This window comes from Arachis hypogaea, chromosome 2, assembly GCF_003086295.3.
Source record: "Arachis hypogaea cultivar Tifrunner chromosome 2, arahy.Tifrunner.gnm2.J5K5, whole genome shotgun sequence".
Lineage (NCBI taxonomy): Eukaryota > Viridiplantae > Streptophyta > Magnoliopsida > Fabales > Fabaceae > Arachis > Arachis hypogaea.
Window position 1 is genome coordinate 97,456,506 of NC_092037.1, and position 17,304 is coordinate 97,473,809.

Here is a 17,304-nt window from a genome sequence, read left to right on the forward strand (position 1 = left end):
TAGTTACTCAATAAACAATAATAAGTTCATAACTAAAATTTCAATTACCTGGAACTCGAAGGCTTTCTCTCAGAGCTCGAAAGGAACCTTCAGGCTTCAACGCGGAGTCGAGTGGTGACGGAGAGTGGGAGAGTGGGAGACAGACAGCGACGCCGACTCGAGTGGTGATGGAGCTCACTTCGCGGCGGAGCTCACTGTGCGACGGAGCTCACTGCCGTGTGGCCGTGTGCGCCGGTGAGATCGTGATGGGTGATGGCGTTCTCTCCTTCTCTCTGAAGTCTGAACCTTGATGAACGATGAGAATGGTGATTGGTGAAGCTGAACTGTGAAATGGGAAGGGCGAAGGCATCACCGCATTAGGGATTCAGATTTGAGATCTCACTTTCAGAAAATCAGGAGAGAAAGAGAACAGAGAAGAAGAAGACTACCCTCACTCCCTCAGCGTTGCCGTTCATCACATTGTTTTAGCCATTTAGGGTTAAACTTTTCCAGAGCTCCAAACGGCAGCGTTTTGCTGCTGTGCTCAAAAACCGGCCGAATAACGATTCGATCGACCGACCGGTTACCGACCGATTCACCGATTTAATTCCAGTTCTCAAATTTCACGGTTTTTCTCATTATCCGAACCGTTTTGGCTTCCAATTCACGGTTCGATCGGCCGGTTCGAACAGGTTTTCAGAACATTTACCGTTTTAATTTTTTTATTCTAATTTATACAATAGATAGATAGATACACAAAACATTACCCTACTTTGTGTTATTGCCGTTTAAGTCTTTAACCAAACCTTCCCCGCATCATAAGAAATCTTTCCAGGTACTCAGACGGATTTAAATATTTAATTTGAATTTTGAACTAAATTGTATAAGCATTTACAAGGAATAACAATTTCATTTTACCGCTTAAATATAATTTTCAAAACATATTTTTATACATAATTATGTCAAAAAAACATTATTAGTATGGAGACTACTTAACCTATTTTACTTCAATAATTAGACCCCTAAACAAAAGAGTGTTTTACGAAAAAAAAAAGAAAAATAGAAGACAAGAATTCGTATAAGGAAAAAAATTAAAAATTTCATAAAAAATAATTATATACACGGAAAAAAAAATAAGAATTTGTACAAGGAAATTTTTGTTTAATTTTAAATTTCCCTTTATTTTGACAATGATTTAAATTTAGAAAAATCAAAAATAAAAATATATTATAGATATAGATATTAATCTAACTTCTATAAGGGCTCCCATTAAATAAATTATAGAACTTTTGGGGCTAAAAAATTTGGGACTTTGACAACCTAAGTAGGTACAAACCCTCCAACAACTCTACAGTGACTGTTCCTGCCCTGCTATCTCTGCAGAAGAGGCTAAAATACATATATATACAAATCTAAGTTGGATCATTCACATATACATTGCAAATTCTGCTGGGAGTTCAAGGGAATATTGCATGTACAGAATGATGGGGGAAATAAACAAAGCCATAGCTCAGGCCAAAAAGTAGGTCACACCTTAAATTAAAAGGCAGTGAAATTTTAATCACAAGAAGGAAGGACAATTTGCGGATGACCGTGTAAGTATACCGGACGGGGTTGATTTCTTGGTGATTTCAGATTACCTCGGCTGCCAAAAGCCTGGACCTGAAACAAAAATAATTAAATACATTTAGGCCTTAATATGTTAAATGAAAAAGTAAATTGGGGTGAATTGAATAAAAAACAATTTCTTGTAGCAAAATATTCAAACAAGGACAGTAAACACACCTCTGTTTGTCACTGGAATAGCGTCCTCAAAGGGTGGTTTATAAGCCATGGAGTTCCTATGATTTATTGATCGGGGAGGAAATCTCCACCCATGGCCGGGTATTCTACTTGATTCACATGGATGACAACCATACGGGGGAGGCGCCCCCTTGTCGTGATAACAAGGACCTATACAAGAAATTCAATTAATTCGACGGTAGAAGGCCGTGGCACATAGCCAGAAATCATGATAAATAAACAAACAATATCACCAAAATACTATTATTTATAGCAGTCTTTACCAGAATAAGGTGGAGGAACATCCCATCCCTCTCGGTAATCATATGGAGGTTGTTTCATTCTCTCATGATTATTATATAAGTTATCCCTCTCCATGTTCTGCATGAAGTGTGGTCTATTAGAATATGAAGAGGGTGGTGGAAAATCCCTTTGGTGGTGGTGCGTCACATGCTGCTCGCCATGCACGAAAGAGAACTGATTGGATGGAACATGTTGTGGAGGCCTAATAGAGTATCCATTGTTGTGCATATTGTCTGAATCTCGAAAATTGTCAGGGGGTGGTACAGGATAACTGTTGAAGGAGCAATTAGAATCTGACATTGGTATTTCTCTACAATCAGAGACTTGATATTGCATTGCATCACTTATAGGCTGGCTACACCTTGGTGCAGCCAATGGCTGAGCCATAGAGTGGGGTGCGTTGTCTTTCTGCATCTGCATCTGCATCTGCATATGAGCCAAAGTGCAAAAGGAAAATGTATACGAATTAGTTATTACTTCATGTGGCCCACAAATAAGATGGTAAAATTCCATGTATAAAATGTAAAATATACCTGCGAATCTGTATACACTTTTGAATTCACTACTGTTCCATATGGATCTAAGGTAGATGAGACAGGATGTAGCATTGGAGGTGGCAGTGGCGGTAGTGGGGGTGGGGGTGGGAGAGACGGAGGCACATCCTGAGCTGGGGCAAAGGACGTGAGAGGATTCTCAAACTGAGTGGTATTTCCTGCTACCACATTACAAAATGAATTCATTTCAACATCACAAGATGGTGCCACATCTTCCATTTCAAGCTCACCATCAACATCTTCCAGGATATGCCTGTGTTTTTCAACTGTAGAAGTCATTTCCTGTACTTCAGAATTATGCTCTGGTGTGACAGCCTCGAAGTTCCCTCCATCAGAATCACTCCCTTCATTTTCCTCCTCATCTTTAAGCATGCGAGGCATGCAGAATCCAGGTAGCTGAAAACTTGAGTTGCTACAAGATCAAATGGAAATTTAAGTAAATATACTGGAGTCCTCACAAGTATGCTAAAACAATAAAGTCAAATATTTTTATGCTAAACAGATTCAAACCTTCCATATTCGTCAACAAGCATACCCTCCATGTCTCTAATAGGGTCATCTAGGGCCCTCTCTGTTCTCAATGATCGTCGAGAGAATAGACCTGCAGGAGCTGAACTGCTATATGAGTCCAGTTCACGTATATGATGGCGAATAACAGACACAGGTAGGATTCTTCTCTCTAACCACACCTTTAAAACCTACACAAAGTTACAACTATGGTTAATAGAAAAGGGATGACCTCAAAACATGTAATATTAGAACATATAAAGAGACTCCAATGCTTGCCTTAAGACACTGTCTGCGATTTTCTTGTGCACTATTTCCAGGAGGAGCAGCAGCAGACAAGAGCCGTGCAAGGACTGCTTGGATAGCTGATGGATATACTCCACAAACATCACCTGCAAAATCAGACATAAGACATAACTAAATATCAACTACATGGTTTCATCAGTTTCTTCCTTCTGAAACTTGGGAAAACTCAGAGCAATAAACAATGCACCTTTCAATCCTCGAGAAAATTGTGCAATAGAGTCGACAAGAAAAAACAAATCCACCCTCCTATGCAGGCTTGATTCAGTTTCTAGATTGTGGGCAAGAATCTCCATAACCTGGAATACACCCAGAAGAATTACATCAACACAATAAAAGCGGCAGCTTCTTGGTTAAGCTTTCAACCTATTTTGCACATTATATATCATGCTCTTTGCTCTCTCATTTCTACCTAAAATTTCCAAAAGTCAAACGTAGAAACAGTCACAACCAAAATCTCTCTCATCCTTCGACCCATCCTGCATCTCTTCATTAAGTTTTAAGAGATGGCACAAAGTAATCAAAGACCATACTGAAGAACAAGGACATATGAAACAATGAAGTTGATCCAACTATCCATACTTTCAGTATTCACACCGAAATCCCATCTTTGCCCAACTGCTAAAGCCAATACATCAAGGAAGTACTTCAACTACAGGAGAGGGAACAGAAAATATTATTAGTAGCCACTTAATCTAGATTTGTTTCCCGCTAATTGAAACAATAAGTTGTGCTAATTATCCATGTTCTTCACATCAATATCCCTTTTTCCCTAATAGCTGAAGCCATTTCATACAGCCTATCTAATTATCCATACATCTGTTTTTGGATAAGTGAACTTCTCCAACTCTTGTGTGCACTAAAATGTTGAGATATTGGAAAGCTTTGCATTGTACATGTTCCATTAAAATTTTGTTAGTTCTTATTAAAGAGGATGCATTGTCCTCCCAGGTTTTCATATTATTCCTCTGTATAAAATCTTTTATCCAAAAACAAAAAGGGAAGCTGCATTTTTCTTTGGTTCAGGCATATGCATCTGATAGTTCAGATTACACAAACTCATTGGTCCAATAGAAACAAATGCAATGGCTAAATGGATGCAAATAAAATATCAAGGTTAAATGGAAGACTAATATAGACTGAGAAGATAGAGTAACTGGCACTTCAAAAGTAAAATTAATCAACATAAAGTATTCACAACCTAATGATAACATTTTCAGGAGTAACAAAAAATATTACCTTATCTGCAATGCCAAACTTTGCACAGTCAATCGCTATGCGTGTAGCTCGACCAATACTGTCCTTTGTCCTTGTCAATGTCCCAAGGGTTGCTTCGAAGTACAACAAAGCAGCACGTCCTGCTTCAGTTGGCTTTCCCATAGAACTTGATTCTTGAGTTGCCACAAACCCATCTTTATCTACACCTATATGACTAGATATTGTTTGCTTCTGATGTAAATTTACATCTGGACTACAGCTTCCATTGTGAAGAATATTACTACTGTCTGATGCAGAAACATTGCATACTGACATATTTGGAGGTGATCCAGGTGGAATGCAATCACACCCATCAGTCAATGATGGGCTCAAACGTATGTCCAAAATACCCTTTTCACCCAAACAGCCATCAGATGTTGAAACAGAATTCATGTCCTCTTCTGCTCCTTTACAAGTTATCTCATTCACAGCCTCACTCCTGAAATTAAAGGATAGATATCAAGTAAAATTGGGAGAAATGAAGCATCCATGGTTCATTCAAGAACCCCAACAAGTACTTGCAATGTATGATCTAAGTGAGGAAAACACAAGTTTCTATTACTATATTCTGTGACAGTATCATAGCACTGAAGTTCAAAGCCAAAACTTTTAGTTACTATTAAGGCTACTGAAAATTTCCTCATTTCTACTCCATTTTTTGTTTGACAATACAGAAAAGAACTATAAAAAACCACGATGACGCTTACACATCATTTGATTTGTTGCAGTGAACAACTGCTGTCTTCAAGCACCCTTTATCCTCACAAACAGCGACCTCATTCTGCTGAAGCACTTCAACATTGTCTTCAGGTAAAGGAATACTTTTTTCATTGGAACATGCCATGGGATCAAGACTCAACCCATTATGTTCTGATCCATCAGAAGCATTATTTGAGTGACTTGACGTTTGGGTTTTGTCTTCATTTGGTGGTAATGATAAATTTGACAAGTCACAGTTGCTGCCAACTTCAGGATATTTTGAATCAAGATTAGGAGAAGTTTCCCTTTTGGATTCTGTTTCAGCAGTGTGGCAAACCACATAATTATTTGTATCATCAACAACTTGATCTGAAGCAGGTGTATTGCCATCAGTCCCAATTTCATGTTGCCTGAACTTGGTCAACATCTTATCCACTTGTAATGATGCTTTATTCTCTGTTGAAATCAACGGATTTGAACTGGTTGAGATGCCATGCACATTAATTTCGGAAGAACCAATGCCACAAGTATCCAAAGCTTTCAATCCTACATCATTATCTTCATGATTATTACTGGCGATACACAGAAACCTCTCAATAGAAGATACGCATGTAACACTAGATGTTATTATGGAAGATGACACTTCCATATGAGTTTGACCTTCTTCAGCAACATTAGCTGACATGGCTTCTAAAGCCCGATGAAGGCGTTTCGATGGAGGTAAAGCAGCCTCACCATCCACAGAACACAGTGATTCTTCCTTCTTAGGATTACAAATCTGAGTCTCAAAACATGTAACTAATACTTTTGAAGGAGAAACATTATCCATAACTCCATTTAATACAGATGAGTCTCCATCGGCAGGACTGTTCTCCCAATTTGAAGATGTGACCATCTTCTGTTGTGAATTAATATCTTCTTTACAGGTTTTTTCTTGAGCTCGAATAATGTTGCTGAATTCTACCTCTGTAGATGATAAGTTGCTCATTCTCACTCTAGCTCGTTTCAAAAGGGGCAAGTGTTCATCTCCATCTTGCTCAATCCATTTCTCTTCTGAATTTCCACAAATATTTTGTGAAATTTGACTGGAATTCTGCACACTGCCAGCATTCTCCTCTACTCTACTGATCGGCTTGGCAGCATCATTGGTTTCCCTTTTCCTATTTGGTTTTCTTTTCTTCTTGTTAACTACAGCCTTTGTATCAACATGTCCTTTGCTCAACCCAACTTCTGAGTATTCAGTAGCCTCAGAGTTTTCATGTTTAAAATTTGATTCTATTGTACTGCCCTCATTCAGACTAAATGTCTCAGAATCAATTGTGAGGATTTCAGAATCATCATCCATGCTATCATTTGAGACTCGAGCAGATGAACCAAAATCATCACAGCTTGAAAGATCAGGTGATTTCCTGCTACATTTATTCCTTCTTGTGGATGCACTCAGATCTGCATCAGCTGATAGATCACCAGCATGCTTTCTACCATCACTGCCATGCATTGCAGAGTTTTGAACCCGTGACAAGCTTCTGGACTTTCGTAAAGGTGCATGACTTTGAGCTCCATTGCCCTGACAGTGCAAGTTGCCAGAAGATCTTTTTCGAGAGGAATAAGTAACAGTCTTCGATGATTTTCCAGCAACGGTATTATCAGTAGGATCCTCCAAGGATGCCACATTGCCACGAGACCCATCCTCCAATGCTGCAGCTGAATCATTCTCAGTGGCACAAGCCAGCTCATGTCTGTTCGTGATGGAATTTGATGATTTCAATGATAAATTAATAGCCAACTCAGGAGCATCTGTCTGATCCCTGGTGGATGAGTCATTCTGATCCTTGGCAGATGAATCAAGTGAATTTGAAATATTTGCATTAGCAAATTCAACATCAGACCTAGCTTCATCAAGTTGAGCCTCTTTCTTCAACCTATCATAAATATCAACAATCTCTCGTACAGCACGAACAAAGTCAGCACCCTTTCCGTGACGTTTGAGAATAAGAGACTGTTTTTTCTCCTCTGTAAATGGCTCGACATCAGCTGGATTGCAGAAAGCTCTATACAACAAAAGCCAATTCAAAACCTATACAACTTGCAAGTTGCAGTTACAGATATGTTTTTTGTACACATACATACACACACAAGACTGAAAATTTGCATAATAAAAATATCATAACAAAATAAAGAAGAGACTAAACAATAAGGTAGATTGCGATTTCAACAACCTTAGGGGAGTTGTCAATAAGCAGATTTATGCAAGGAGAAAGAAAAAAAGGAACAGGCTTAGTGATACTAGCTGAGGAGAATGATATTAGTAAGTGAGCACATGCAGTTTAAACAGCAAATCTTGTTACAAGAATTGGGGCTACACATATTAGTAAAAGGGGACAAGGAAGAAGGTCAATTTGCAAGTGCAAGAGAAGTTTCAAGGAGGTTCTGGATTTATATACACCTTGATTATCAGAAAAGGCCCTATCTATTTCAGGCAATTGCATTATCCTCATTATGACTTGTCTCTCAAGTATATCCTTCCACTTGTTATCTATAACCACATTGATTATCAGAAAACGTCCTCCTTTTAGGCAATTGCATTACCCTCATTAGGACTTGTCTCTCAAGTATATCATTCCACTTCTTATCTATGTACAGTATACCACTAGGGATTGCCTATGATATGAAGGACAGACACACCACCTGCCTAACACAAATTGAACATGGATTGCTTGTTATACATACATCCAAAGACACACACACAAGAAAACCTTCTCCCTGCTTAGACATCCAACACAACTGGACACATCTCAAATTCAACATGGACAAGCCCAGAACACCACCAAGCACAAATAATGATATAATGCTACGTGTAGTCAGTATGAAAGGAGTTTTCTAAGAGACAAAAAAGAACACGTAAATGTGATGACCAAAAGTCAACCAACTGAAAACTACTAATTAATGCCATCACCAAGTGGAAAACAAATACTAAAAAGGCATAGTAGTTATCACGCACAATGCCAGCATCCATGCCATCATGGCTCTTATCAGCCATTGCTCCATCATTGCGTCAAATATTCTATTGGCAATAATCGCAACTAAAATTGCGGCAAGGATTAGGGTATCTTCTGCACTGGTGTCCGCTGCACAGTGACGTGTCGTGCCACACCATCTTGCATTGCCACCACCACATCCACCATAAGGGGTTGCCACGATAAAGTGTACATGTGTAATATATAGTATGGGTATGAGAGAGAGGTGGCATGAGAAAGTGTATTGGGGAGAAAAGTGAGGCACAATACCAAGGTCATTACCTATTTACTTATTTATTTATTTATTAATATTAAAACAGAAACCTAAGTGATACAACTATTTGAATTTTTTTAATTTCCATGAAAGTGTATGCTTAGTGGGCAAATGTGCTTAAAATAGGAAAAGTTACCACAAAAATAATTATAGAGATTATTTTGAATTTGTGAATATTTTTATGTATGTTATAATATTTTATTGCAAAGTAATTACCTATCTTTGTCGCAATCCTGGCACCACACATCCCACTAGCCCCCTTTTCCAGGTGGGCACATTACACATTACACGATGTGTGATGGACTACCATGGCCATCACCCATATTCAAGAAGCCATAGATGAGTAGTTGAGTATGAGCTTGAAACTACGTAATCAACAATTATGGGATGACACAACAAGCCTTGCCATTATATGTTTCTACATTTAATGCATATAAGTAAACCAGCAAGCGATAAGATAAAATGGATTGTAAATAATCACACATGCACATACATATCATATAATCCTAGTGACCTTTACAACTATAAACACACTTGTAACCAGAACCATGTGTAAAAGTTAAACTACCTACAAATTTTATAACCACTACCCCAAACTGCATACCACCAAACTAGCTGAATGAAAGCATGTCTCCAAACCAACCACACAAGAAAGGAAATCAACTTGTCATGTGAGCTTCATAATATTCATGCATACATAAGCTCTTAGAATGCTTGAAAATAAGGGGCATTAATTAATTAACACTGCAACCTAGCAACTTTGTTGACAATAACAAATCACTGAGGCATGAAAAAGAAGACCATACTCAATTCTTACTAGTTAGTGTCTTATCGAGAAGCCATCACAAGATTATGGACATCATAAATGTGTGTAAACCAAAACTTCAAGTTGCCTGGTAATGAAAGTTGAGCATGTATATCTGGTTTGATTCCTAAAGTTATACAACCCGCACCAATTGGCATATTAGCAGCAGTGTTAAGAAATCAAATAAACATGGGTCCGAGTACTTACATTTGTTGGGTTCCAAAGAAGTAAACAAGTACTTTCTTGCAATCAGCATTGTAACCCCACTTCTCTGGCTCACTCACCTGCCACCGACAAAGAACTCAATTAGTAAAATGAAACACACATTACATTGAATAAGGAGAAATAGACTTAAACAAATAAATATTAATGGAACTCGAAGAGTTAGCGAATTCTTTATTTTGTGTACCCAAAACCCCACTTTTCTCTTTCTTACTTAAATAGTACTAATTATTCCTGTTCTTTTACCCGAGGATGAAGCAGAGGTTGGGACAGTCAAGACTACGGTTGTTTCTGCCCATGGTTTATAGTTTCTACCATTCTCAATCGCCATTATTGTCCAAAAAGAAGGCAGTGCTCCCGGAAGTAATAAACAAACTAATTAACAACAACAGTGAAGCTTTTTCCAACTAAACAAGGTCAGCTACATTGATCAAACACCAAAATTTAATCTACCTAAAGCCTCATTTTTCTTATTCTTAGAAAACTGTTCATTCTTCCTATGACACAAAAGATGGGATAAACCAAAGGTACATGCTGGTTCAGCATATGCCATATGCTTTCTGGTTTCAACAATTCTCATTGCCATCACTCACTTAAAAAGGAGGTAGCCTCTCCATAGAAAGTAATAAATCAGCTAATTAAAAACAATAAGGCCAGTTACATGGATCAAACACCGACACTCAAAACATTCATTAATCAAAACAATCAAGAACACAATTTAAGATTTTAAAAGCATAAGGATCCCATTTGAGTTGTGCAGTAAATAATGAAATCCAGTTACAATAAGGCAAGTTTAAGCTAAAATCATGGCCACAAATGAACTTTTTCCAGCTGGAATCCAACACCAAAGTCCAACTCTGAAACAACCCCCCCCCCCCAAAAAAAAAAAAACAAAAATTAATAAAAAAATCCAAACCCCCCAAGAGAAAGTTCAGCATCACGCAATCCAATGACAGCTTCAACATAAAATTCAATTAAATAAAAAATATTGACAAAAAATCGGGAAAAAAAAAGGAAATGAGATAGATACACACCGTGGCAGGCCACGCAGGGAAGCCTTTAACCTTTGCGAGGACGAGATCGCCCACCTTCCATTGGCGGCGAGCGGCAGCGGCGGCGGACGCCTTGCTAACTCCCTTTCTCCGGCTGGGAGCCATTTCCAACAGAAGCCGGCGGTGTCAAATGAGTGAATTTCGGATGCGAATCGAATGAGGAATTTGGTGGAGAATGAAAGAAGGCACTGTTGAAGATTCAACGGAAGAATTGAAAGGCATTGAAACGGAAAAATTGAAGAGGAAAGAGTGTGCTGTGTGCTGTGCGGAGAAAGCAGAAGAAGAAACCCTAATTAGGAGAGAGAAAGCGGAGAGGGTTAGAACTTAGAAGAGAGATTTTTTGGAACACAACACAGTCACACACAAGTGGTTTCGTTTTTTTTACAACTTTTGCAGAGAGAGAGAGACAGAGAAGAGAAAGTTAGTTAGGTGAGATGAGGTGGAAGCTAAGATGCGCACGGACACAGTTATGGGCTCTCATCAAAACTCTCGGTGAAGTTGGCTAACGTGCGCCCAGTGCTCTTTTTCAAAATTCAAACCCCTTTTTCATTTATAAAAAACGTTTCGCTAACTTATGTTCTAATAATAGGCTAATTTTTTTTTATATGAGATTAAGTTTGGTGTAATGTTGGGTTATGGAATTTGGGTGAGTTTTACACTGTTGTGACGGTGTTCAGGTGAAGAAAAGAAATCGGATGATCCGATTTATTGCGGTTGAAAGGGGACACAAATTGGACCGTTCGATTTGTGGTTCATGAAAGGCAGTGTATGAAAATCGGACCCACCGATTTCATGCTTTACGTTCAATTTTTTTTGGTCTAACGAAATCGGACCCAACGATTTTTTTATTAGATGCAAAAAAATTTTACAAGTCATGAAATCGGACCTACCGATTTCCAAACCATCACACTTGCGTAAAGCACCATATACTCTCATGAATCATGATTCTGTGATACTCCATCTTTTTTCCAATATGAAAAATAAAAAAGTGCTAATAATATAGGTTAAATATATCATAAAAAAACATTTTATATGAATTATTATAAAAAATTTTTTTTTTTTCGTTTTTAATATATTGAATATATAAAAAAAATTAACAATTTTTTATTATTATACTTTAAAATGTGTTTTTAAAATACAAAGTAATTAATCTTATAAAAAAATAATAAATAATACCCACTAAATTAAGTATTCGTATATAATATATAATAAAATATAAATTAAAAATAATAAAATAATATATGTTTATATATAAATAAATAATAATTAATTTTTTAATATGTATATAACATATTTATAAATAAATATATATTTTTAAATATCTTAGAAGATTTATAATTTTAATAAAAAAATTAACTAATTAATAATTATTAAGCAATTTACTTTATAATTTATAGTTTAAATTCGAGATACTCGTAGTTAGTTTTTATTCTTTCTCCAGAAAAAATAACATTACCCTAAAGGAATCTTTTTAAAGAAAAAGATCATGTATTAGATACAATCTTCAAATTAAAAAGAAAAAAAAAGTTACCAACTACTGTATTTTGACACCTTTAATTAATAATGCAAAATTATTTTATAATAAACCAAATTAAAAATGTAATTTTTAGAGTGATACACAATTTCTTAAGCTAGTAAGAGTAGTAGCTACTAGCTAGTCCTTTCGTTTAGAACATGTCAATTGTCACTTAATATTTAACAATGCTAACAGTTAATTAACGACATGAATAGAAAGTTAATTAAAAAGCTAACTTGACTCTATCTTTCAGAAACTATCAAAGAGAGAGTGGTAAGTGATTATGATTCATGATGATAACGACGATTGTTTACTAGGAGCACGTGACTTGACTGGCCTAGATTTTTCAATTCATCGTTCTGGAAAGATTCACAGCTGTTTCTTCTTTTTTCTGTTTTTGGTAACGATCCTTTTTTCTATCAGTAATCGGACACACTGGACTCAGGCGTTTCAATTTTGGGCCTTATTGGGCTCTTACTGGGCTATGAATCTTCGCATACATCATGAAAGCAGTATAAATGTAATACAGTAATGTGTAGACACTAAAACTTAGAAGAAAAATTGAGATTGAGATTAATAAATATAAATATTATGGAGTAGATTTAGAATTTAAAAATTTAAATAAATTATTTTTAAAAAGAAATATTATTATAGTTTTAGTCTTCAATTTTAGAAAATTCAATCTCTTCTATTTCTACTTTTTAAAGGTAATGAAAACTAAAATTTTATGTTTTGAGATTAAAATTTTAATTCTAATATCTAATTATTAAATACAATATTGAGTTAGAGTCTTTCAATATTAATTTTGAACAAAATATGATTGATTGATCGATTGACGATATTACAAACATTAACGTTGATATTTTTAGACACATTATCATCAAGATATAGAAAATGTGGTGCAAAATTAAAGTTCCTTTTTCAATAATAGATGAATAGTTCCTAAGCTTTTGGCTTATATCATACGAGCTATGGTTGCTGCACACAACTAATTAATTATTAGCTAGTAAACATAGAGTGATTGTAATTATGGTTGATTCATCAACCCAACTTCTTTCCCAGTCTAATTCATCTAACTCATTTGCACAACAACCTCATCAAGATGATGAACAAATCTCTACAATTAGCTCCATAGTTGAAGAGTGCATTGGAGAACTCAATTGGACTCAACTCCTTCAAGTCTTTCTAGTCTCCTTTGCTTGGTTCTTTGATGGCCAACAAACATTCATCACCATCTTCACCGATGCACAACCGTCTTGGCATTGCGCCAACCAGACTGGTAGTCGATTCGCAAGTAACAATTCTTGCAAATCGACTACCATGTCTACCAAGAGAGCTAGCATTTGCGAGCTCTCAAAGGATTTATGGGTATGGGACGAATCTAAACAAGTCTCTATAATATCAGAATGGGATCTAGAATGTGTAAATACGATCATTACAGGGCTTCCAGCTTCCATGTTTTTCACCGGTTGCTTAATTGGAGGCATTGTTTTGGCCACTCTAGCCGACGCCTCGCTCGGTCGCAAGAGCATGATATTCTACTCATGTCTTTTAATGTCCTTCTCTTCCTTCCTTGCTTCCTTCTCTACAAATATTTGGATCTATTCCGCACTCAAATTCGTATGCGGATTTGGCCGTTCCACCCTTGGAACCACCACACTTGTTCTTGCCTCCGAATTAGTCTCCAAAAGATGGCGCGGTCAGGTAGGTGTCTTTGGTTTTCTAGTGTGTACTTTAGGGTTCTTAACCTTGCCACCAATAGCTTACTTAAATAAAGGTTCTTCATGGAGAAATTTATATATAGTTACTTCTCTTCCGGGCATTTTATATTGCATATTAGTCTATTTATTTCTTCATGAATCTCCAAGATGGCTTCTCATTAGAGGAAGGAAAGAAGAAGCTATTAAAGTATTGAAAAGTATCACATCATTATCACTCACTACTCAAAGTGATTACTTGGATTTGGCTATCTCCAACATCATGCCCCTTAAGGAAGAAACTATGAAAGTTGATCTATACTCAACTTTCAAGATCTTAATGCAAAATAGATGGTCTTCTAGAAGGATAATGGTGATTGTAGCCATGGGTTTAGGAATTGGATTAGTCTATTATGGTATGCCACTAGGAGTTGGAATGTTATCATTCAATCTTTATTTAAGTGTCACATTTAATGCATTGTTAGAGATACCATCTACAATCCTCACTTTCATATTCATACACAAGTTCAATAGGAAAAGCATGCTACTATTTCTCACTACACTAAGTGGGATTTCAAGTGTTTTGGCTAGCATTGAAGTGACGAATTTTACAATTTCGTTGCAACTTGTGTTTGAATTGGTGTCTTTCTTTTGTGCTTACACTGCTTATAATGTTCTTATAATATTTGGGAGTGAGTTGTTCCCAACTTGTGTGAGAAATTGTGCATTATCTTTGTTGAGACAAGCTGTGGCATTGGGTGGTACAATTAGTCCAATGTTAGTAGGAGCTGGTAGAGAGCATAATAATAAGTTTCTATGTTATGGGATTTTAGGGTTGGCAATAGGGTTTCTTGGCTTGTTTGGTTTGTGTTTGCCAGAGACAAAGGACAAAGCATTTTGTGATACCATGGATGAAGAAGAAGAAGAAAGCAAATAGGAGAAGTATCAAATTGTGTTAAAACAATAATTATGTAATAATTAATGAGGTTTGTTATTATGTTATTATTAAGAAATAATGTTATTTTCATCATGTATATATATCTATCTAATTAACTATATATTATTTATGTATGTAAGAGCTTAGTTCGATATAGTGAGACTTAATAAATTGTGGTTGGATTCATTGTAGTAATATGCATGGTAATTGATGCGATGTAATTTTCTTTCCTGTTTTACAATTTTAATTTATGCTTTTTAATACAAAAAAATAAAATAAAAATAAAATTGTATTACTTCACATATATAATTATTTATCACATACACAAGGTTCTAGAGTAAGGAAATTAAAAAATTAAGAAAAAATTGGTTATAAACATACAAAATATTTTTTTTTTATCTCTTTCTTCTTACACTAGCTTATTGATCAACAATAATTCTGCATCCGATATTTTCTTTCTTTCTTTTTTATTACATAATAACTTCAAAGAAAAACCCCATGTTATGTTAATATTATCCCTAATCATCGTTAATAATCTAGTTATGATATTTTCTCATCAATTTATAGTCCTAGATAGCTGCTCTTGTTTTTATGTATTATATATAACATCTAATCTATTTATGATTTTTGGCTATGTTTCATCTCAATTTTATAATTATCATTCAACTACTTGGAAATTAATATCTATAGTAGAGTAGTAGGTTACATGTCAAATTAATCAAATCTTACATAATTGATTAGACTTAATGACGCGTCACTAGCTACATAACAACTAATAATTTAAAACGGGTAATACTAAGAAGACAAAAAAAATTAATAAACATTTATGTTTAAAATTAACCTTCATGAATATATATACAAATCTCTTTTCATTTTGTAAATTACTATTGCAATTTATTTTTCAATTTCAATACTTTCTAATTATATTTTTAATAACCTATATATACATATATATATATATATACAATAATATTAAAAAAATAAAAAAGTTAGAATTTATTTTATTTAATATTTATTAATTTTAGTAAAAATTAATAAATATTAAATAAAGTAATTTTTTATTATTTTTGTTAATTTTTTTGTTATATATATATATATATATATATATATATATATATATATATATATATATATATATATATATATATCATTTGGTGTAGGATGATCCAATATAATGAAAGTATGAAACCTTCAATTCAGTCCTAGCTACTAGGCTACTAGCATTAAGGGCCCTTTATTTTCAATAATCATTTTGTTTTTATTTGCCCATGTGGTTGCCTACATGCACATTTACAGGTCTCATTTCCTGTCCGCTGTCCATAATAATAAGAAATAATAAACAGTAACCAAATAATAACGAGTGAATATTTATCCGGGATCCCTAACAATTTAAAAGGGTAAACCATAAAAAAATTGCATTTGAATAATTTCGTTGTTGGTAAAAATGTATTCGAATTTTTGTTAATAAAAAATAATTTTAAATAATTTTAAAATACGATAAAATGTCTAACATTAAATATGTATTATCAAAAAATATTTTAAAAATTAAATTTTAATACGATTTTAAAAAAAAGATTAGAAAAATAAAATGTTTTTATCCTTAAAATTTGGTAATTTTTCATTAATTAAGTATATATTTGTTTGTAATTTTTTTTTGTCAACAACCAATAATACTTTTACAAAATCACAAAAAAATGTAGTTAGCGAAAAATCAACAAATTTTAAGAATAAAAATATCTCAATTTTCTAATGATATTTGTAAAAAATCGCATCAAAATTCAAGTTCTAAAATATTTTTTGAGAAATACATATTTAATATTGAATATTTTTGTCGCATTTCTAAATTATTTAAGGATATTTTTATCGATAACAAAATTTGAATATATTTTTGTTAGCAACAAAATAATTCGAGTGCATTTTTTGTAATTTATAAATACGTTAACAACGTCTATTATTATATTAGTGTGAATAATAATTGAAATAAGTGATTATATAAAACAACTATAAAAGTTAAAAAGAACTATATATGTATAAATATAAATATATTTACTTTTAAATCATATATATATATATATATTACTTTTTTTTACTTTTATATAATTATTAAACAGAATTCTTTATATAGGATTATTTATAAATCGGTAATATTAATGAGATAATAATCTAAATTTATCTTATTTAATTTAATATTCATAATTTTATACATGTAATATATAAAATTATATATTTATTACGTCTAATATTACTTAATTATTATTTTTAATATGATAACTATAAAATAAATTAAATAATAATTAAAAATACAAAAAAAATTAAACTAATTTTTTATTGTCATTTGAATATTAAGTGTTGCCATGATGAGTATCCCGTTTTAATAAAAGGATCCAGTGGACCATGGAC

The 17,304-nt window shown here is 34.2% G+C and overlaps 2 protein-coding genes and 1 pseudogene across 4 annotated transcripts; 2 read left to right on the top strand and 1 right to left on the bottom strand.

The window, feature by feature from the left end:
* Positions 1 to 1,215: 1,215 nt before the first annotated feature.
* LOC112754758 (protein HUA2-LIKE 3) lies at positions 1,216 to 11,279 on the bottom strand. 3 transcript variants are annotated; one of them, XM_072221570.1, is made up of 12 exons: positions 10,737 to 11,207; positions 9,688 to 9,764; positions 9,493 to 9,607; positions 5,393 to 7,435; positions 4,668 to 5,124; positions 3,619 to 3,727; positions 3,405 to 3,517; positions 3,129 to 3,316; positions 2,598 to 3,030; positions 2,046 to 2,490; positions 1,765 to 1,932; positions 1,216 to 1,641 (listed from the first exon to the last, which is right to left on the bottom strand). In XM_072221570.1, exons 4-12 carry the CDS (start codon positions 6,880 to 6,882, stop codon positions 1,616 to 1,618), a joined length of 3,429 nt encoding a protein of 1,142 aa, XP_072077671.1. In that variant the 5' UTR covers positions 6,883 to 7,435; positions 9,493 to 9,607; positions 9,688 to 9,764; positions 10,737 to 11,207; the 3' UTR covers positions 1,216 to 1,615. The 3 variants fall into 3 exon arrangements, with proteins under 3 accessions (XP_072077671.1, XP_025658303.1, XP_072077672.1); XM_025802518.3 differs by lacking the exon at positions 9,493 to 9,607 and having other exon boundaries at positions 10,737 to 11,279; XM_072221571.1 differs by lacking the exon at positions 9,493 to 9,607 and having other exon boundaries at positions 5,393 to 7,397; positions 10,737 to 11,190.
* Positions 11,280 to 13,143: 1,864 nt separating this feature from the next.
* LOC112754773 (organic cation/carnitine transporter 3) lies at positions 13,144 to 15,099 on the top strand. Its single transcript, XM_025802535.3, has one exon. The coding sequence runs from the start codon at positions 13,300 to 13,302 to the stop codon at positions 14,902 to 14,904; it is 1,605 nt and encodes a 534-aa protein (XP_025658320.1). The 5' UTR covers positions 13,144 to 13,299; the 3' UTR covers positions 14,905 to 15,099.
* A 1,073-nt stretch (positions 15,100 to 16,172) lies between these two features.
* The window catches only part of LOC112729028 (organic cation/carnitine transporter 3-like), a 10,050-nt pseudogene continuing 8,918 nt past the window's right edge, over positions 16,173 to 17,304 (top strand).